Genomic DNA, 23,326 nt, shown 5'->3' with positions numbered 1-23,326 from the left:
TCGGTTAAAAGATTCATCAGAATTATAAAGAACATTGCAAAACGTTTGAAGTCCTGTAATTTATATGTGTGCATTTTTAATGTCAGAAAACATCGTAAAAGAATATTTTTCTTCGACATAAAGAAACATCGACTTAAATGCTAGGAATTGGTCGAGGAATGTGTTTCTTCTACATACAAGTATTTGATTATTTTTTCCTCTATATATTTGATTATATCTATTATTTTGTCCTCTATATATTTGATTATTTTGTCCTCTATATTAAAATAATTGTCCTATATATATTTGATTATTTTGTCCTCCATATATTTTATTTGATCATTTTGTCCTCTGTATATTTCATTATTTTGTCCTCTATATATTTGATTATTTTTTCCTCTATATATTTGATTATTTTTTCCTCTATATATCTATTATTTTGTAAATTGATTAATACTCTTTTAGTACAGAACTTGATTATTTCCGAAAAGAGATTTATTAACCATGATTGTCCAACTAGCAGAGCCCTAATTTCGCCTCCCCTTACCCATTATTTGACTGAATTCCTATTAGAGAAAAACACCGGATCTTAAGCCCGATTTATGCCGAATCTAACGAGCTGTATGATCCGAACAAGGCAAGGAATATTTGTCATCTTTAATCAACCTACTAAAAGTGTCCAAAGCAAAACAAGTTATTATTACATTCTCTCCGAAATGACTTGAATGAAAAAAATAATGAGATTTTGGAATGGGATTTTCACACAATGTCCAATTTCCTTGTACATTGTATGTATCTGCATGAAAACGAATGCTACAGTGAATTTTTTGCAGCATGGAGATTTAACATTGATCAGCCTTACGGTTATCATATATCAAAATGCTCAATTCCGACACAAAAAACCATAGATTTTTGACTTTGATTTCTGAGGTTAAAAAAATTTAACATTGTAGAAACTTTGATTTATGATGGCTGTGTTTGACAAGCCACCAGGTCCAAGGTTTACAGTCGTAAAACAAAATTAGAAAAAAATTAATACTGATCTGAGGTGTCACGTGCTGCATGTAGTCTACTACTGTACAAACATTAGCATGCAAAGACGTCCACAAGTTTACGAAAAAATTAAAAGTATTCTGTATAGATATGTTTTTTTTTTTTATATATGACCAAATAAACCCTACCTTGGGGTTTGAACCCTGCATCGGGGAAACGTGAATTTCATAATTTTGTTGGAGAGCTTAATGTTCATTCTAAATCTTTCTAGAAGTCCATGTGTTTAAAAGGTAGCATCAAGATATGACGATTTTGAAGTATGAATTCAATACAGCTATGAAATTCATGTTCTGTATGCATGATGATGTTGAGCTAGGAATTTGTTAAAGCTCTGAAATACGTGGTCTCTTGATACTGGCCTCAAGTTCCTGGGTAAAACTAAATTGATCATAAATCAAATATATTTCAAATCTTTAAAAAGCCTGTTTTAGTCTTATTTAACAAACTGTATGCATGATGGTTAGCATGCAACGCCGCCCTTAATTTCGGGGGGGGTTGGGGGGGGTTACTATTCATGATCCAGGGCGGGTTACATCCTTAAGAATCTCTCTTGACTTCTACTCCTGGGTACTGACAAACAAACAGATCGTGCTGTAAAATGCACTTGCCCTATTGCTGAGTATGACCAACAAATTGAAATTGGGTCTGCAGAATTTTTTTCCCAGCCAGGAAAACTATAGAATCTATACCTGTCTGAATTGTAATAATGAACAAAGTCCTCTACTATGTATGTTAAGGCATTCTCTATATTTATGTGACATGTGACATCTTCGGCATATTTGATATCGTTCCTATTTCTCTCTCCATTTTTTAATAAACTTCTTTCACCTTATTTTCACGTTCTAAATTGATTGAACCTTACTAGGTGTAAGTACAAAACATTATAATGTTGGTTTTGACACCATATGGGAAAATTCAAACATTAAAGTATGAAATTATTTCTGTCTTTCTCCGTTTAAAAAATGTGATCTTTTTCATGAGAAAATAATCATATAAACTTTTTTTTTCCTTTGGAACTCCAAATAGCTGTGTAATTGCAATTGGATAGTGCAAAAAAATAAATTACAACGAAAAGTGACAGAACAATTTGCTAAATAATCACTTCCGTTTCCTCCAATGGAAATTCTAATTTTAATTCAAACCAAAATATCACAGAAATAAAGCTAGATTCAAAGTTCTCGATAAGGAACCTATAACATAGATAAATGACTTCTTTTTTTCATTTTAATGAGTAACTCATCGAAGCATTACGAAAATATATTATATTTTTAAAAAATGCTCTTTAAAACTCTTTTTGAGGTCATTGCCAGAACGAAGCACCTTAAATACACGTGGGGAATATCTGATTTAAGTGAGTACTAACAATAAAATTTTACATTATTTCCACACTAGAATTTTCATTATATTCACCATTGTCTTCCCATGACGACAGTTCTTATTTTCTGTTGATAGCCTGTTTATTACGCTTCAACCGAATTTCTTGCTCAGATATGGATAAGTGCAAATAGTTCATTGGCAACAATCACTTCATTATTAGTCACCTATTTTTAAGGATATTAATTAACTTATCTATGTGTTCCGGAACCATAAATATAGGTGATGTTCAGCATAACCGAATATTGATGATTGATTTAATGTAAAACTTTTACTTTTTTGTCCGCTTCTCGAAAAGCCGTTTTTCTAATCCCGTCGGCCCTTTGTCATATAGAATGTCTGCTTTTTTTCTGTATTTTCTATCTGCTTTGCTTAAATCAACTATCAATAACAATATGATTCCTTTCGTTTGTATGTCTGTACACACTGGATAATGTTTTATGATGTCTAAACATACAGTATAATATTTTGAGGAATAAACCATAAATATTTAATTGTAAGAGTTTTAGTTAATGCTGTGATGAATAACTGTATCAAGTACTTTGCGAAAACCTACAAAAATGCATAAAGTGGTTTATTTACTTGTTACTAGTAATGTATTTTGTTTACTTAACATTTCAGTTCAAATAAATGATCTGATGTTCTAGCTCTTTTTAGATTCCTAATAAACGTTCACATTTAATTTCATTTTATGTTAATATATCAAGCATGTTATTATAAATATTAAAAAATTTGCTATGCTTTTAATTATTGTTATTCTTCTATGAGGGGCAACTCTGGATTATCCAATTTGAAAAAAAGGTGTACAGTTGTATAACCTTCTAAAAATATAGCATTCTAGCAGTTTAAAAATTAAGGGATTATATGAATATACAAGTAAATTTTTTTGTCTATTTCCGTTATTGATTTTCCCGATCATGACAAGGAGCACATGGAGGAAGTGATCGGTCGGCAGGGGATGCTCACTCCTCCATAGCACCTGATCCCACCTCTAATGTTTTAGAGGTCCGTGTTTGCTCTGCTCCTGATTTGTATTGTTTATATGGACTTTTGACCTTGCATACTGTTCGTTATTTCCATATATTTCACTCCTGAATTCCAATTGGTTAAAAGAATCGCAAGCCTGTCTGTTTTTGTAATTTCTAAATTTTAGTCTCTATGATCTTGACTCTGTTCTTGTACTGATCTGGTGATTTAGAGAAAGAAGTGAAATTGTCAAACCATGTATCCCCGTCGTTATATTAGCTTTAGCGGGTGTCCACTATGTGAAGTAATTTAAATAAAATGTGGGGAAAATGTTAACAAACAGGAAAAGTGTTAATAAAATTTGTCAAAGCAATCAGAAATCAGATTCTGTTCTCCTTCGAGATATTGTACAACGATGGAAAGGTGATAACATCTTTGATACCCTCTTCTGTGAAATATTCAAGAATTCTCCATGGGTTTCTTCCGTTAAATTACTGTCTGTATCATCTACAGCTAACACTTAAGACGCTAGAACGAAGTCTTCAACGCCCTTTTAATCTTTAATAATAACGTGTCAACGATACTAAAACTGCGACAAGATTTTATGTTTCTGTGTTAATGTCAGTCCTAATCACTACACTATAATGGTATTGGGTAATACTCATGCAGTTTTATAACAATCACATGTCCACAAGTCGGCATATATGCCATATCGGAAGCCGGATATTTCGGGAAAGCCTGAGAGTGAAATCAAATGTAAATCAAGGTTAATGTGAATTTTTTTTCGCTAATTGACACTAATCGAGCTAATTAGTCGCAACACAATACTGTTTGGTGAATTAAGACTTGTTGTGGTAGAATTTACCAAACTTTATTGTAATATTTGTTGCATAAAAGAGTCTAAATACCTTTTTGCACGCAATGTGTGCGTCACAAGTACCTGACATTTTATGTGATAAAAACGAGAATAAAATTACAGATCACATTATAATCACATACGTATTCAGAGGAACTCTATTACTGAACGGAGGGAAAAAAAACAAGTTACCTCACAAAAAAATAAATAAATAAATATCTAGACTGTTATTTAAAGTTCACTTATTGTAAAACCGCTGCTTCTTCTTTTTTTTAAAGGCCCATTTTTCTGAAATCAACACACGAGATTAGCTGAAACCATGCCTAGACAGTGCATTATAACTGAATCTAATTCAATAACATTGGTCAAAGAGTTCGAAATAGATTTGCTTAAATTTATCCACCTGTCTACATTTAAGTTAAAAAGAAATAACTAAACAAAAACAGTTCTTGCTGAGGAAGATCCCACTCGGTGTTGATCTTGCTGGAGAAGTGATCACTTTGTGCTGTTCATTATGATGGCGTGAATATTCTGTGCTGCTCTTGCCGGGGCCTGATCACTCTGTGCTGCTCTTGCTGAGGGCTTAATCACTCTGTGCTACTCTTGCTGAAGGTTTGATGACTCTATGCTACTCTTCCTGAGGGAATGGTCACTCTGTGCTACTCTTGCTGAGGGTAGGATCACTTTGAGCTACTTCTGATGAGGGTAGGATCAGTCTGTGCTACTTTTGATGAGGGTATGATCACTCTGTGCTTCTCTTGCTAAGGGCATGATCACTCTGTGCTACTCTTGCTCAGGGTATGATCACCCTGTGCTACTCCTGCTGAGGGCTTGATCACTCTGTAGTACTCTTGCTGAGGGTATGATCACTCTGTGCTGCTATTGCTGAGGGCGTGAACACGATGTGTTGCTCTTGCTGAAGGTGTGATCACTCTGTACTGCTCTTGCTGAGGGTGTGATCACTCTGTGCTGCGCTTGCTGATGCAGTGATTTCTTTGTGCTGTTCTCGCTGAGGGTGTGAACACTCACTCTGTACGTGCTGCTCTTGCTGAAGGTGTGATCACTCTATGTTGCTCTTGCTGAAGGCGTGATTGCTCACTCTGTGCTGCTTCTACTGAGGATGTGATCACTCTTTGCTACTCTTGCTGTAGGTGTGATCACTTTGTGCTGCTGTGCTGAGGGCTTGATCACTATATGTTGCTCTTGCTGAGGGCTTGATCACTCTGTGGCGCTCTTGCTGAGGATATGATCACTCTGTGCTGCTCTTTCTGAGGGCGTTATCACTCTGTGCTTCTTTCGCTGAGGATGTGATCTTGTTGATGGAGTGATCAATCTTTGCTGCTTTTACTAGGAGTCATCATTCTGTGCTGCTTTCGGTTTTGCTTTGATTCGTCAACTTCCCTTATTTATTATGTAATAATATTTCAGCATCACCTGCATATGGTGTCTCTCAACTAATTCCATACGCAAGAACATGCTCCGAATACGATCAATCTTTAAATCGAGGCAAGATAATGGAAAAAAAATGATGTTACAAGGATTTCATCAAAATCCCGTTAAATTCAGGTTTTTCACAAATTCTACAGTCGTTATAATGACTTTGTTTTCAAATACAAGCTATCGTTGGGTTCTATTTTGTTTAGAATACCAATTGTTGGGTCATTGTTTTTATACTAAAGAACTACGTCTATGAACCATCAAAATGGCCTCATCTCAAAAATTGGCAATTTTTATAATAGGTTGTGTAGATTTTTAGCTTTTCATAGCCGGTATTTTTTCGATATCTATTATACAAAAGGAGATCTTGAAGAAGGTGTTTTGATAGAAAAATGCGAAAGGAACGTCATATTTTGTAAATTACAAATTCAAATTAATTAATAATGTTTAATTTCAAAGCAACATACTCCCCCTCATTCTCATTGTGTTGTGAGAAACAACCTTTAATGCTGTCTGTGTGTGTGTTGTTTTTTTTCCCTAAAAATCATAACACCCTCTGGATCTGCTGGAGGGTGGGGGGGTTACCTTGCTTTGACATTAAATTATTACAATTATATTAGCATAGGGTTTATCTATCTATAAACTAGAATTCATGACTATATAATCTACTGACAGGGTATAGAGTGGGGTGGGGGTTGTCAACATAGAGTTATGTTCTTTAAGAACAATGTTCTAGAATATGTACAATAAAACCCCGGAAATACGTTCTTGAACGCAAGTTACTATTTACAGTAATTTTTGTCGCAGCAAAATAGGATTTTGTGCGTAGATACGTTTGCATTTTATCCCCCCTTTTTAACCGTGTCACAATAGAAAACGTTTTACCCCCTCCTTTTATGTTGTCTGTGGTAAAGCCTTTGATCGTGTAAAATCAGTCTTGAGCTGAGTAGGTAAATTGTTATAATGCCTGTACATGTATTTCATTTTACTATATTGACTTGCCTGTACATGTATTTCATTTACTATATTGACTTGCGTACTCTATTTATGCACATAATGTCATAATGTGAAAATGAAATTGGAAGAAGTGAATATATATTAAGCATAATAATAGTAATTGTATGCCCTTTTCAAATTAATTAAGAGAAGAAAATTATTAGCATTATTATAGATTATTTGAAAATTATTAACAGAAACTTTTTTTGGTCTTCGTTGTAAGTTCTTTTGTAAAACGGGGCCCCGATCAACATGCTGTTACTAAAAGCCAAAAAAAAAAAAAAAAAAAAAATTAAAAAATAAAATAATACCGTCAATATACATAGTCCTTAAAAGATATCTCCTGAAAATTTATATTTCATAAAGATCTGAATTCTCCTAAAGTTATTGAACTATGCACTGACTTTATTTATGGCTTGCAAATAGTCTCAGTATGGACGCTATGGTGTCATGCCCGGCCGGCCGGCCGCAGAAATACAAAAGTTCTTCATTCAAAAAGGTCAACAAATTTTATTTAATTATATGGTCGTACTGGTATCAATTTCATTGATTTTTTCCCTAAAAAGACTATTTTTTCAAATTTATCTTTACATATTATACATGTACTTGCATTGTGGTCAAAACAAGAAATCATCTAAAATGAATTTTTAAAAAGTCACCCGAAGTTTATTGTCCCTTAGTCTGTCTTCCCTAATCATAAATTATAAATGATAAAGCCAGAACTGCAGAAAACATTAACCCGGTGAAAACCAAATTAATGTCAAATGAATATATCAATCAAACTGACTTCCTTGTAAATTATGTATACTGTTTGTTTAATTTGGTGCATTTCATTTATGACGAGTTATTTATTGAATATACGAAGCATTCAAAATCTTTTCGGCTATAAGCATATATATAGAGTACCAAATTAAAACTAATGAGTCCTTTGATCACTGAATTAACATTAGATACGCTGGTGTAGTTTCATCCTTATCGCAATTACAAATCACAATCTAGATAGAGTCAAAAAATAAGATCAGAAATATCAAAGGATATCAACATGTATTTTTAACCACTAGCTGTGTATCAGGATAAAAAATATTATCAGGATAAAAAATATAGTTATTAATTAACTGGAAAATAAATTTACTTTTTTATGAATATTTTAGTAAAGGTGAATATGCGTTGTATTGATATAATGGAACTCTTTTAATTATACAGGCATTTAAAACAACAGTTTGACTTCTTGAATACATAACTGTACTAAACTGTAAATGAAAAGCTTTCGGTGCAGAATAAAGAATATTTTTAAGATGTTAGTATTTACCTCCATTTTGTTCAGTATCGATTACATACCGTTTTCAGTTATTCCATGAGATACAATTAAGTTATAAGCGTCTTATTTTGAATAAATCACAATTTCATCGTGGAAATTAACAAATATGAAAGGCCTAACTTATTATCTTCAGGGCAAACACATTAAATGTCCGTTTACGGTGACACAAGATCACTATGTGGTTAACTCTCAAGTTTTATCAATTAAGTGCAGATCAAATTTTAATTTTAAAACATAACAGTGGGGAAAAATGGGGTACAATATGTAATATGTGTAAATATACGAAATCTCAGAATTACAATCTGAAGATTACTGTAGTATAAGAAATGTTGACCCTTGAACTTTCTCTTTTTACGGTATTTTATCATAATACGTGTACCGGGTCTATTCATTATATCAATACCCTACGAATACACTGCACTCATCAGTTTCAATGTATTTTAAAATTTTAATAAAACATAAAATTAAACTGACAAAAGAATTGATTGTTTGCATAAAATAATAAAACTTTTCGATTCCACTGCACTGGACGGTTAACGCATATTACTGAGCTATCACCACTACACACACAATATGGAATTTTAAACGATAATGAAACACAGCATTTACACAATGGGATTTTTTATTTTTTGAAAAAGTTCATTTTTATGGTCTCTGGGTCTTCTCTCATTTTTTTTTTTTTACACAAATGCTTGCTCCTTTCATTGACATAAAATGCACGCAAATAATGTTTCAAAATCATGGAGAGGTGACCAAGAGTTAGCAAATTTTTAGAAAAACGTGTAAAAATATAATATTTTGTACCAAATGAATCAAGCACAAGATACAAAATATCTTTCTTGTTTCACAGGAACCCGATACATCAAAAGAATGCTAAAGTTTCAAGTGACTGGTCAATGAAATTCACTTTTCAAGTGCGCCCATATATAGTCCCGCCGAATGCGCCCCCGTTCTTTATAAGAAAAGAGAGACAACTCTGAATTGTTATATAGCGGGGAGAAGAGCTCTTTCTGACCTGATTTTGTTCTCTTTATATGTTATTCATTTTGACATAAAAAATAGCTGTTTGCATTTGTATTGAAAAAGTGAAGAAGAAAAAATACAGATAATATCCATGAGTACCCAAACTCCGTCACCATAAGCGGAAAACACCTCTCGTCACTCTCCGAATTATTTTTTTGATTTGTTTCTTTGTTTGCTACATTTATAGTAATGAACTTAAACATTGTACACTTAGTAATGAACTTAAACTTTTAACAAAAAGAGCAGTTAGTGGGCTTATGTAACACCACTAAGTAAAACGTATGTTACGTACGCGTACATTACCTGTACGTCCAATGAACCCTAACTCCGTCACCAGGGCCTCTAAAATATGCCTACGTATTTAAAATATTATTTTCCCAGTTCAGTTATTGTCCTTTTTTTAAATGTGTAAACAAAAAGAAAAATAGGTTTTAAGATTTAAAATAGTATTAAATAACGTTAATACTGGTATAACGTATTTATATGTAATTATAATATGGTGTAACGTTTTCTCCATGTGTTGTGTATCTATACTTATAAATTAATAAATTTTCCAAATAAACTCCGAAACGGGTGCACCAGAGTTCTTACTTACTCCTCTAACAATACACTCTAGATACAAGATGATGTCCGTAAACTATATTTAGATTTCGCTCGCATAGGAAGTATCGTACATTAAATTAAAAATCTACTTTTATTTTCTATAAACAGCCATGAAATAGCAAAAACGTGAGTACGGTGGCGTTTCCGGTTGGCGGATCTAAGTTACTGGCAATTTTTAATGAAACTGGCAACAAGCAATCGTTTATTTATTTCATAAAACGTCATCATTGAATTATTCAATCAAAACTTGATTTAAATGATATAAAAGAAATAAATTGTGATAACCGATTAAAAAGGGAAATGTGCAAATTATTTTCGTCATTCACCGATCGTAATATTGACGGAAGCTTCTAGAACATTATATAGCATCGAGCCCGATGTTAAAAAAAACGAGGCGCTTATAGATGCATAACATAAAAAGGCTTTTTTGTGATTGGTCAGTGAAATAATGGTAAATCATTGATAACACTATATATATATATATATATATATATATATATATATATATATATATATATATATATATATATATATATATATATATATATATATATATATATATATATATATATATATATATATTCAAAGACTATACATATATAATATATTCATGTATGTAGTAGATTTTCCTAATAAATTTATCGGTAAAATTTGTGTGTGTGTGTATGTATATATATACATATATATATATATATATATATATATATATATATATATATATATATATATATATATATATATATATATATATATATATATATATATTCCTTACTGAGAGCATCGTGGCAACGAACCCGGAGTACTATTTGTACTTCGTAATAAACTTGCTTACATGTAAAGAGAAAATTAATGAATAAGGTATTGTTCAAAAACATTTAAAGATGTAAAATTTTGTGTTTTAATCAATACATTTCATTTTTTTCCTTCTGAAAACAGTCTTTTGTATCAAATACTCGGCCTATTTATAGGGCGTTAAAAGCTAATTTTACACAGGTACTTGAGTCTTGGTTTATAAATATGTATGTACCTTATTGATATGTAAAAAAAAATAAAGTACATTATTTACATATCAGTTAGGTACAAATATATTTATAAACCAAGACCCAAGTACCTGTGAATTTTAACACCCCCTCCCCCCAAATCAATTTATCGGTAAAATGTGAATATTCACTGCTTTTATCCTTGACGGAAATGAAATAAGAGCATGTGAAGTACAATATCCATAAGATGGTATAACAGGTTTCACAAAAAACATCAATTAATGAAATTGTTAATTTTCAAGTTTTTACAAAGGGGTGGGGGATGGAGACGTACATCTACTTCATGCGGGTTTTTGAACAAGTATTTCTTCCTGCTATAAGCATGTAGGCTGTCAGTAGAAAATACAAAATATTTTCTGTCTGTAGTAGCAGTATAAATTCAAATCCCCGCGCTTGCGCGGGATTTCATCTAGTTAGGTAAAATTTTGACAAAAAATAAACCTTTGAGACAGACCTTCATAAAAATTGCTGACATGTGAAAAATGAGCAAAAAATGACGTCACAGTCATATTTCGTATACAAACAGCGCGGAGTGTCCCGAAAGTGACGGAGTTAGGGTAGTGACATAAAAAAATTAAAATCTTGGCATTGACATTGGCATCAGATAACACATAGACACAAGATGTGTTTGTGAAACACTGATGCCCCCGTATGGCAATTTATAGCGAAGGTTACACTTTCTCAAATGCAAATCAAATATATTGGTACCCAAAGTAAGGTCTTGTACCGAGGAATATACCTGTGAAATATGAAAGCCCTAGCAGCAACCATTGAAAAGATAAGGAAAAGGTTAAAGTATTCCAAAAGTGAGTCAAACATCAAGGTCAAGGTCAATGGGCTATAAATAAAGGTCTTGTCACAAGGATTACACATGAGAGGAATGAAAGCCCTAGCACTAATAGTTCAAAATTTATGGCCAGGGTTAAAGTTTTCAAAAAGTAGGTCAAACTCCAAGGTCAGGGTCAAAGGGTCAAAGTTGTTGGTATCCAAAGAAAGGTCTTGTCACATGGATTACATATGTGAAGAATGAAAGCCCTAGCACCAACCGTTCAAAAGTTGTGGCCAAGGTTAATGTGGGGAAAATTTTTGTAAAACTGGGTCAAACTCCAAGGTCAAGGTCAAAAGGTCAAATATGATGGTACCCAAAGAAAGGTCATGTCACAAGGAATACACATATGAAATATGAAAGCCATAGCTCCAACCAATCAAAAGTTATGAGCAATGTTAAAGTTTTTGCGGACAAACAGATAAACAGACAAACAGACAGACAGGCGGACGGACAGGGCAAAATCTATATACCCCCGAATCTTCGATACGGGGGCATAAAAATGGTACAACACCATAGTTTTTTTTTTGGGGGGGGGGGTTAATAATTTTTTTTCTAAGTGTACGCGAGCCATTAATGTTGACGTCACAGTGCATGCTGTCATAATGATGTCATAATATACCGAATCACTGGTAAGTTATAAACTATTTTATTTCAACAAACATTTCATACAGAAGTAGGTCGTGTTTTTATTCTATTAAAGGCTAGGCCAAATGAATTTCTTTACGCTGTCAATTTTCGTGCCGTTGTCCAACAAAAAATATGAATAAATAAACCCCGGTATTTTTTTTAATGAAAGTTTTGAATGCACAGGAACGCTTTACAAATACTGCACCTAACGTGATGGACTAGTGGCTTAATTATATAAACAGTGGCATTATATTTGATCCGTCGCTATTTCTAAGGGTTTTTGTTGTCAAACAACTAGGGTATAATATATTTGTGTATATCCATTTCATCAGTTGCATACACGATATGATAAGGGTAAGTTTGTTCTCATGAACTTAATCTAGACAATAAGAAAGTAATTCTTAAGGAAACATAATTTGTCAATTTTCTTCTCTCTCATAGAAATTTAAATTTAAACAAGAAATGTTATAAATGTATTACCTTCTTCTTATACATGTATTCCTTTCATTAAAATACATTTACATATCATCATTTTTTTTTATTCTATAAATGTCGGCTCAGAATTTCAATTAAAAAGGCGAAAGTTTAAAAAAAAAAAAGCTTAAAATGTTTTGCAGAGAGGAGACAAGAAAATATTTTCAAAAGAAATTTCAGTTTAATGTTCGCTTAGTCGGGACAAAATTCTAAAGGTCTCTAACTGTCAAACGAAGGGCTCACTAAAGACAGCTAAAACATTTGTTCAGCTGAACATTTAAATTCTATTGTGTTCTACACAGTTCGTAAAGTCGTCATACAATTCAGCTACAATTCGTTATAGTCTATGAGATTTCTGAAAGACTTTGTTTTGGGGTAGTAGACTCAGTGGTACACCTAACTCCGGTAGATAGTGTATCTGGTGAAAAACACAAATCACCGGAACTGTTTGCGAGATAGAATCTATTGATTTTTTATGTGATACACTGCTGATGACGTCGAATCTTTTGTGATGTCGTTTGTTATGAAGATTCATATCAGATTTGTTTATCCCGATGCTAATGCTTGTTACATAAGACTTACCGTGTTGGAGGACTCGTAGATAAACAAGTGTTAAATTTATGACAATGAGCCCCGAGGAAATCTCTCCCTCACAGATCTCGGGAAGATCTCGTATAACAACTCACAGATCTACATTATTGTCTTCTAGTTTTTCAACTGTTAGAGATGGATTAACCAGCAGAGAAAAAAGTAGTCTATCTGTGGAGTCTTTGAGTCGAACAAAAATTAAGTCGTAAGTTTTAGAATTATTTTTCTAGCATTGCTTTGCTCCGACGGTCAGGTATATGTACTTCTATTATAAATATTTTATTATTATTATTAAATATATATTCGGATATCATCCAAAAATCTTTTCTTTTTTTCAAATTGAAAACCATTTCTTTAAATTGATGTTTTGAAAAAATACTATTTCAGTCAGTGTTCTAATAGACCTGCTGTACAAAGAGAAGTCATGGACAGGAACGCAAAAATGCACAAACGAGAACAGATGGCATCACGACGCACCAAGAAACTCCTCAGAGTGGCCAAAATTCGGCTGGATGGACAACTAAAAGCTTTGAACAAACACTTTTTGAGGGAAAGCAGAGAAATAGAGAGGGAGACCACGTTCATTGAAGATCAAGTAAAAAAGATGGAAGAGGAAGATAACCAAGTTACGAGATTGCCACTGGAAACCCAGAACAGAAAATCTCCAGAACTTCCGGTTTTACCTAGACCCAGATTTCTAGGCTGTTCTACCCCTTCGAAGAGTGATTTGTCGATGGGTGGTCGTGGCGAGTGCCTGTACTGTAATGACAGCAGGTGTCATTACTTTCCATGTTATCTACCAGTTACTTATCACGCAATTGGAATCACTGAAAGAGAGAAGAGCTTTTCGGTATTAAGAAACTATGATACTTTATTGAGTCGTTGCTCAAAAGTACGCCCGCCTAGCAGAAAGTCTGTATTCGACGAACAAGATGAGCTACCAAAGTTATCGCCGCACGCCAGAATTTCTATACATGATAGAGAACGCGGTTTACAACAACTGGTGAAAGAAATGAAAGACAGGAACCGGAAGCGAAAGCCACGTGACTGGGCTACGAATTATGGAGAACCACTTCCTCGAAGAATAGTGCTAAAATCGGTCACGCATGTATCAGAGTCTTTGCTGGAAATTAACTGAGTCCATATTACATAGAATTTTATCATTTTGTTAATATTTTCAGCAGATGCATAGTGTCATTTTGTATCATTCCTTTTGTCCATTCTGTTAACTGGTTAAAGCTCGTGATCTCAAAACAAAATTTATGTAATCTTTAGAATAATAAATTGATTACATCGTTAGACTATACAGCTCATGTTTATTGAGTGATATCACCATCACGTAATAGAAAGTTAGGCGGCACTATATGAGAAATTTTGTATTTGATAAAAGACAAGTCACATATTAGATATAGCTTGAATGGAGAACATAGAAACCCGTTATCAGGTCTCTGACAGGTGCTCCTATGCTGTGGATAGAGTAAGGTAACGTTTGTCTTTTGCTTTGTAAAACTTCATCTAGATTTTTATGCCCCCGGATCGAAAGATCCCGGGGGTATATTGTTTTTGTCCTGTCTGTCTGTTTGTCTGTCTGTCCGTTGTCAACATTAACCATGCCCATAACTTTTGATTGGTTGGAGCTATGACTTTCATATTTCACATGTGTATTCCTTGTGACAAGACTTTTCTTTGGTACTATATTTGACCTTTTGACCTTGGAGTTTGACCCACTTTTGCAAAATTTTATGAGACTTTGACCTTGGCCATAACTTCTGAACCGTTGGTGCTTGGGGTTTCAAACTTCACATGTGTATTCTTTGTGACAAGGCCTTCCTTTGGATACCAACAACTTTGACCTTTTGACCTTGGAGTTTGACCTACTTTTGAAAAACTTTAACCTTGGCCATAACTTTTGAACAATTGGTGCTTGGGGTTTTAAACTTCACAGGTGTATTCCTTGTTTTCTATTGTTTTAGAGAAGAAAAATGTTAGCGGTGTGTCCGTAACATTTAATTTTTTATCGCCCATTCTGAATGTAAAATGACGATATATTCCAGTTCGCATCTATCTAGCAGTTTTATTGTACCAGGAATTACAATTGAGTAGGCTTGCATATATTATAAAAGAATATAGAAGAATAAACACAAAATTTTTGACTATACATACATGTTAGTTAATTTTATACTTTTTTGTAACGTGTTTGAATGGTACAGTGCTGACTAGAATCCAACTACTGGTGCGACTGGATTATGTGAAAGTTCTACAAGAACAGGAAATGACGTCACATTCAAAGTAAGACTACCTTGAATACCTGGCTGATATGCAAGCGGTTCGTTAGTATACGGTGTATCATTTCCGGTGAATCTTATTGCTTGAATCGGATGTGTGCCACGTGGAAACACGTAGAAAAGAGGCGTGACTCCGCCACCTTGAAGTGTTTCCGGTTTCCACATAACCATATACTTGGCTCCTCTGACTTTAATCTCCTCATCAGATGGTCCCTGATGTTGAATTTTGTCTCCAAAGAGATAAATGTAGCTCTCTTTACTTTCGTTTAGCGTGTACTGGAAATAGAGATCGCCAAGAAAGTCCAGTAGAGCCTTAAAGGCCTGGAAAACGGGTCGTTTGGTGAACCCAGTCGTAGGAGAACTTGTAAGACCACTTCGGCAATAGAGATGTTCACACTTAGTATTGGCATAGAAAAACCAAGTAACCCTGTCCACAACCGACCTGGACAAGATTAATAGTCCTCTGACTCCATACACAGCTTGTTCAGCTTCTGTCACACATTCTGAAAATGGACAATTTTCTCCCGCAGTCGGTGCGTCCCATCCCCACTCTGTCACCCATAACGGGTGACTGGGGAGGTTAGTATCCCGCCATCTTACCATGTTTCTTAGGCTGTTAAACGAAGACTCGGGGTGCTCAGGGTGAACACCTACCCTCGCTCCAGTAAAGCTGGAGACATAACTGTACGTATGAAAGTTAATGGCACTGAGGTTCTTGGCTATCTGATGATTTATTCGAGTTCCTATGTAGTTATTTACTGCTCTCTTTTCGTGGGCCTGAAATGCTCCGGGGAGTACTTTTATTTGATCGTCTACACTTCGTATTCCTGCCGACATACTCTGAAGCAGGTTCATATAGAATACAGCATCGTATGACCATGGTTCATTACCCACCTCCACTGCGTCAATTACACCATTGCCAACCACAGGACCAAAGTGTTTGGCGAACTGTTTCCCATAGTTATAAGCAGATGTCTGTGGATTATCCCATCTAGCTTGCTGGAAATTGCTGAATTGGACAGACACGTCGATCTTAAGACTGGCATTTCGCCATGCTTTGTACTCTGTGTCCCAGTTCAGCCATGACTTTGCATTCGTCCCACCGCCGGACGCCATTTTGGAGTATTCTGGATCATTATCGGGATCTAGTACATCCCAGTCCATGTTATGATAGTTTCTAGCATGGGATGCTACCTTGTTGTAGAGATCTGGCCCCTCTCCAGATTTTAACGATGAACTGTATTTATTGTTTCCCCAGCCCCATATTCCGTTGACGCCAAGCAATGACCTCATGGTGTTTTGCTGTGGCTTAGATGGAAGTCTGATTCCCCAGACAGAATTTTCATCCCAAGCGTCAACCTCCCAGAGGTATACCTTACTGTACGGTTTCTGAATAAGAGTATATTCAAAAACAATATAACGACCTCTAACTAAAGATGGTAATCTTGTGACTACCGCGTTGATTGCGTCAGGGTCTAAATCTACCGACATCCAGGAATTCCCGAATTCAGAAGTCTTTAATCTTAAGGCTGAAGCAGTTCCTGGTCCTGCCCAGTGCCGTGATCGAATCGTCTGTATCATACGAGTTTCTCCAAGGTCAAGGGTTAATTTGGCAACACAACCCTTAGTTCCAAGTCCAGCGACCTCTCGGATTTGAAACTTCTGTGTAGAAACAAATTCAACTCGAGCGACAGGGTATGTAATGTTGCTGAATGAAATTTGTTTGTAGTTATCAATGGATGTCAAAGTTCTGATACTATGGCGAATGTTGTTATTGTCAATCAGGGACAACTCGGTTGCTCCATGACTGTAGATTCCCCACACGGTCAAAAAGCTTACCGGTTGAGGATTTGGTATGCTTATAACTAATTTGGCTTCCGGTGAACTTTGTGACGGATTAATTGTTGCTGCTGTGTAAGATGGATCGCCATCAGTTGCTTTGTAAACATCCAGGCTGTCTGACACGGTACAGTGATTTTTATTCTGACATAGACCATGCAAAATGTTTTGTTCCGGGTCACTAACAAAGCCACTAGGAAGACAGCTTCCGGACGCCCACTGTGTGTTGTCGTTATCGTCGATGACGGAATGCGGGTCCGACGTACCGGTGGAAGACGAAGCTGTTACCCTAGCCCTGGGATATTTAGTCCATGACGTTACTAATCCGGCGTCAGGGTCCCACGGAAATGATTCATTGGCCATCATCAACGTCAGGCAAAGATAGAGTAGATTCTCAAATCGCTTAATCATATCTGCAATAGAAACAATTCTTTGATAGCATATTAACGATGATAATGCTATACGTGTGTTTTGCTATATATTTTACATTTTATACTCTCAGTTTATTAGTTTGATGATTTGCGTACAGTCAAGTATTGTATTTGTTCAGTTTTTGACATCCTCCTGTATCGTAATTGTCAAAGAAACTTGTTTCTGTTAATCAGCAAAGTCCCATGCATGACGGAATAATGATTAAGGAGGCTATAGTTGAAGAAAACTACAGATTCAATTTAAGCATCCACGTTTACATGTAGAGCTTGGCCTAAGTGGCTTATTGTTTGTAACGAATTTGGCATAAATTGAGAAATCTTAGTTAATATGATTTGACATTGCACCGTTTTGATATTTGTTTCCATTAAGTGATATCATGATATCACCTAATCAATAAGGGATATCATCTATTCAAAAAAGTGATATCACTCATTAGAGTTGAATAGGTGGTATATATCACCTACTTATTTCGAATAGGTGATATTACCAATGGAATAGGTGATATCACTCAGTGACAGTGAATACCAAAACGGCCCCTCATACTTGACACAGTCAGAGAATCTAGCTGCAAAGAGGATGGGTGAACATGTCGAGCGAAAAGCCTATAGTGTGACAAACATGAAGATGAAAAAATGAATCTCAATTATATCAAAATTTTCCTTGATATTTCATCTAACATTAAAATATTCTTTATGTTAAATCTCTACAATTTGCAAAAATCTCTAAAAGATTGAAATTATTTGCCCATGAAATATTATACACACACCAAAGAGGGCAAAAAAAGTCATTTTCTCATACTAAAACACTATTTTTCGATATGAGTGGGTCTTAGCTCCATTTTTTTTAAAAGTTAATCCTCAAAGTTTGCATAAAAATATACATTTTTTGATTACCAAAAATATGGAGCAATGACCCACTATACCTTAAAAATATACTTTTAAGACATAACATTCGCAGTTTTTCGAGAAATACTTGAAGTCCATTAAGTCAAGGGTCATATCACAAACCTGATTTAAATGCCACTATTCATCAGGACATGTGTAGTCTAGTGGTTAGCGTGCTAGTCTCGAAAGAAAATGATACTTAGGGTTTTTAATGCTATGGTTCGAACCCCTCAAATACCACATTAACTTTTAATAAAGGAATAAATTTTACCGAGAAAATTATCCGCAGAAAAGTTTTGTTTATGATAGTTTCATTAACTTCAATAATGAGAACTTTACTCTAAATACTAAATTCACAAACTGAACATGATTTTTATTTATCTGAAGCTATAGGCTTTCTGCACGCTATGTTCACCCACCTCCTTTTACTAGATTTTTACACTTCTATGTGTTACAGTACTAGATGTTTACATTTCATAATGTTAATCACTAGATGTTTATACGTTAATATTGAGAACTGAATATCTATATATTTTTTAGATGTTAACATTACTAGATGTTTACATTTCATAATGTTAATCACTAGATGTTTATACTTTAATATTGAGAACTGAATATCTACATTTTTTTTAGATGTTAACATTACTAGATGTTTACATTTCATAATGTTAATCACTAGATGTTTATAAGTTAATATTGAGAACTGAATATCTACATTTTTTTTAGATGTTAACATTACTAGATGTTTACATTTCATAATGTTAATCACTAGATGTTTATACGTTAATATTGAGAACTGAATATCTACATTTTTTTTAGATGTTAACATTACTAGATGTTTACATTTCATAATGTTAATCACTAGATGTTTATACGTTAATATTGAGAACTGAATATCTACATTTTTTTTTAGATGTTAACATTACTAGATGTTTACATTTCTACAATTGCTGAGTTTTTTGTTTTCGTGGATCTCTAGGACATAAAAATGATAATTACTTCATGATACTTTATCTTTGCAAGTTTTACACCTGTCTGAATTTGGAAAATAATGACTAGTAATAAGGTTATAAAAGGAAAGGTCTTACCTTTTAACCTTCTGTTTATCTCTCTGTCTGACACAAATAAGCACACAATATCTATAGAATGATATTGCTACATACATTTAGCTATATGTTATTGGAACTTCCTTTATATATATACCTGATAAATGTCAATGCCCTCTGACAAATTGAGCAATGGACGAAATTTTTTTTTTTAATTTTTATCAAAACAAATTTTCCCAAATTTGTCATCCTGGACCAGGATATGGATATAGGAGTGTGCACAGCTCGCACTATCCCGCAGATATACAGATTTACCGAGGCATTGAAATATTGAGGTCATCTAGTGATTGAAAACATTTCATCTGAATCATTCAATTTTGATTTTTAAGTTTTTAAGTGCACAGAACGAGTTAAATGAATTGTGTTGATGGACGATAGACATTTTCCAACCTAGGAAATGTGTGTACACGGACTTTTCATGCATGGTGATAAGTTATAGGAAACTTGAGTCTCTGAATACAAATAGAATATCTAGCTACTTAGAAAGAAATCATCATGATAATAATTATATGTTTAACATTTGTTAAAATCGCACTTTCTTTTAGCCATGACCAAGTACATACGGATTTTATATATATCTTTAGTTCACTTGCACGATAAGGTTTTAACTTATTGCTGTCTTTCAGTTATTTGTGCCAAGTTGATGGGACATACAAGTTATCAATGCGATTAGCCTTTGGATCAGTTAATCTTAATGAAAGTAACCAAAATCCACCATTTTTAGAGAGAAGAATTTAAATATTGTCACAGTGTGCTGAATTTATATATGGCATATTGTAGGTCAACCTAAGGATACACCAAAGGTTTCCAAATGCCCAAATTTAATTTGCATGTAATTCTTTCATTATCAAAGATAACATAATAAAAGTATATATAACTTATTTAAAAATTATTTAAATATTAATGTAAATTTTAGTGCATAGATATTTTATAAATCAACTTTTTTGTATTTAACCCCTCAAAGTGGTAATTTTGCCTCAAGATAGATTAAAGATTGAACTTAAAAACTGTATCTCAGATTTCTGATAAATCCTCTAATTCAAAAGTTACAGCCATTTGCCCTTCAAAGTTACCAATTTATTAGCCTAATTTAACATTTCCCTCAATAATTCCAAAACTAAGCTAGATATCAAAAATCTGAGATACGGTTTTGTAAACACACATTTGAGAAGCAACCTATCCAATTTTCAGAGAAATTGGTCAATAAATAAGGGTGCTGAATCCTTTGAAATAATACCACAAACTGTCTGATCTTACTTTACAGTAGAGGACAAAACCCATTACACAACAAAATCTGCCAAAGCTGGGAATATATGACACCTTGGAGATTCAGCTTTGGAAACCTGTCACTTAACCATATTTCCCATGCATATTCACAAGAATGGGAGGTTCTTTTCTGTATTTAGATGCTTTTAATTAAGTAAAATAGGTTCAATTCTGAATCAGAAAGATTTCCCGGCAAAATGGCAAGAGCTAAGCTCCACCTCCTATTTTATGGTCATCAGTGATCTGTTAGATCTCCTTCTCTAAATCTAGAGTCCCTGTAGTTTAATTACTGATAACCTCTGTGTGGCTAGTGAAGAATTCCCCAAGTGGTCACAGTGATTTATTGTGTCTTTCATGAACAGGCAGTCACAGATCAAATCAGAAGCTTCAATAACGGAACATTCACATGTGGTAGTGTTTATGTTTCATTATTGTTCAATAATTAGAAAACCATTTCATAACTACCTAGAATTTAACATGCATTATAAAGCAGTGATTTACTTCTTTTTCTTAGCCAAAAATCTCAAAATTGTTGAAAATCTTGAAAAAAGCATTTGGTGTATCCTTAAATACCGGTATGTTATTCAGGCATTTTTAAGTTCCAGTGCTCTCTGATAAGTTTTTTTTCTGTAAAGTATACTAATAGAGAGAAAATGATTAATTTACATCAAATGTAGGTATTTACATAAGATTTAAGAGCACCATTGTCCCTTAAAAGATTCTGTCATTGTGTATAGCAAAAAAGAACGTTTGTTCATATTAAAGAACCAAAGATATATACACATTTTTAAAAATCTAATTTTTCAATTGACAACACTTAGGAGATTTGGTTTTCCGTTAGGGCGCTCAATGGACCTTTTAAAAAATAACAAAGCACGTTTTCGATAGTAAACTTCTTCTTTGTTGTACATTGTGCAATAAGAACAATAAACTTTGCAGTTAAATGCACAAGAAAGTTGTGTAGATACATGCCGAGGGAAGGGCTATCCGAGGTGTAATTAATCGACAAATTAGTCACGTTTGGACTTTTATGTCGTCTTGATGGAATAACTTCATAATAAGATTGCCGTATGTAAGGTGATGAAATGTAAGTGATATTTTAATGACCCATGATATCTATTCTTGTATATAAAAAAAAATGCACATGTATCAATATCTTACCTGTCAGTGTACATGTGTGTAATTTTTTAATGCATTATGCATTATTTTACGTTGCGCATAGATGGATAGAATGCCATCATTGAACAGTTAAAGTTTATTCAAAATAAGCTAAAAGGACTAACCCTGCTAACCATTCTTGAATAAATCAGTCCTTCAAATTATGACCTCCGAATTACTTGGGGTCCATTAATTTTTAAAAAATCTAATCAGAGGAGTTCGCATACCTATCAATTTTACCGAAATTTTTAGTAAATAAATAATAATAAAAAAAACGTAATACCTATAATAATAACACTTTTTTTTAGTTTACTAAAAATTTCGGTAAAATGCGAACACCTGTGATCTCCCCTTTCCGGAATAATCGATTTCATAGTGTCAGTTTGAATATTAGAATTTCCCATGATGCAGTGTCAGTTTACACAGGATTCAAGATGGAGGATGAGGGAGATTTTGATAGGATTCCAGAAATTAGATATCACAGAAAACTAGACAGAACGCCTGAAAAGGCTAAAAAATTAATGAATGATTATGACAAGAAATTGATCAGCGAGTTTCGCAGAGCTAAGGAAAATACTAGGTTGAAATTAGTGGATTTACAAGATGAAATTGATGACAGGTGTGTGGTACATCTTTGATGTGCATATATTCTGTAATGAATAGACTAACTGTTGTTAAACTGTCAAAGAAAAAATCTTTTATGGATTGATCTCATAATATAATACATTATGGGTATTGGAAAACGATAAAGGAGGTTATATTTAATTTGCATCATAGTGATAATATAAATTCTTAAAACATTTTTCTTGATTGAAGAGCTGTTTAACATTATTTACATAACAGGAATGTTTTTAAAAAAAATTCTGGCACTTTCTTATTTCTAATTGTTGGTGTCTGTGCAACTACAATTTAGCTTTACTTTTGTCTGCCTGTCTTTTCACAATGCATCTAAAAATTATGATAGCACATATTGAAATTTTGGAGAAAGGTGTCCAGAAAATAATATGTTCATAATGAAATTACAAGAAATTGAAAAAGGTTTTTTTTTTTTTTTTTTTTTTTTTTTTGCTGTATGGAACAATTGATTAGTTTTGTAGAAAAATTGTTTTGAGAACTTGGAGGAAGGATTATAAGAATATAATCTTTACTGACAACATTATATGCAAAGTAACATTGATTAAGTTGTGTGCCCA

At 33.7% G+C, this 23,326-nt stretch overlaps 3 protein-coding genes across 3 annotated transcripts in view; 2 read left to right on the top strand and 1 right to left on the bottom strand.

Annotated features, from left to right (window-relative positions):
• Nucleotides 1-13,201: 13,201 nt before the first annotated feature.
• LOC133182471 (uncharacterized) lies at nucleotides 13,202-14,469 on the top strand. Its single transcript, XM_061317318.1, has 2 exons — nucleotides 13,202-13,368; nucleotides 13,551-14,469. Exons 1-2 carry the CDS (start codon nucleotides 13,202-13,204, stop codon nucleotides 14,299-14,301), a joined length of 918 nt encoding a protein of 305 aa, XP_061173302.1. The 3' UTR covers nucleotides 14,302-14,469.
• A 799-nt stretch (nucleotides 14,470-15,268) lies between these two features.
• Nucleotides 15,269-19,718, bottom strand: LOC133181894 (uncharacterized). The gene is made up of 2 exons (XM_061316544.1): nucleotides 19,692-19,718; nucleotides 15,269-17,700 (listed from the first exon to the last, which is right to left on the bottom strand). The coding sequence occupies exon 2, from the start codon at nucleotides 17,696-17,698 to the stop codon at nucleotides 15,380-15,382; it is 2,319 nt and encodes a 772-aa protein (XP_061172528.1). The 5' UTR covers nucleotides 17,699-17,700; nucleotides 19,692-19,718; the 3' UTR covers nucleotides 15,269-15,379.
• Nucleotides 19,719-22,551: 2,833 nt separating this feature from the next.
• Nucleotides 22,552-23,326, top strand: part of LOC133181893 (uncharacterized) — a 36,061-nt gene continuing 35,286 nt past the window's right edge. The window contains exon 1 of the mRNA XM_061316543.1: nucleotides 22,552-22,752. Within this exon, the coding sequence (XP_061172527.1) occupies nucleotides 22,568-22,752 (185 nt within the window). The 5' untranslated portion in view covers nucleotides 22,552-22,567. The remainder of the gene's footprint in view (nucleotides 22,753-23,326) is intronic.

The sequence above is a fragment of the Saccostrea echinata genome, unplaced genomic scaffold, assembly GCF_033153115.1.
Source record: "Saccostrea echinata isolate AGI-Se365-2 ecotype Australia unplaced genomic scaffold, CSIRO_AGI_Sech_v1 ptg000009l, whole genome shotgun sequence".
Taxonomy (NCBI): domain Eukaryota; kingdom Metazoa; phylum Mollusca; class Bivalvia; order Ostreida; family Ostreidae; genus Saccostrea; species Saccostrea echinata.
This window is presented reverse-complemented; position numbering and strand designations above follow the sequence as displayed.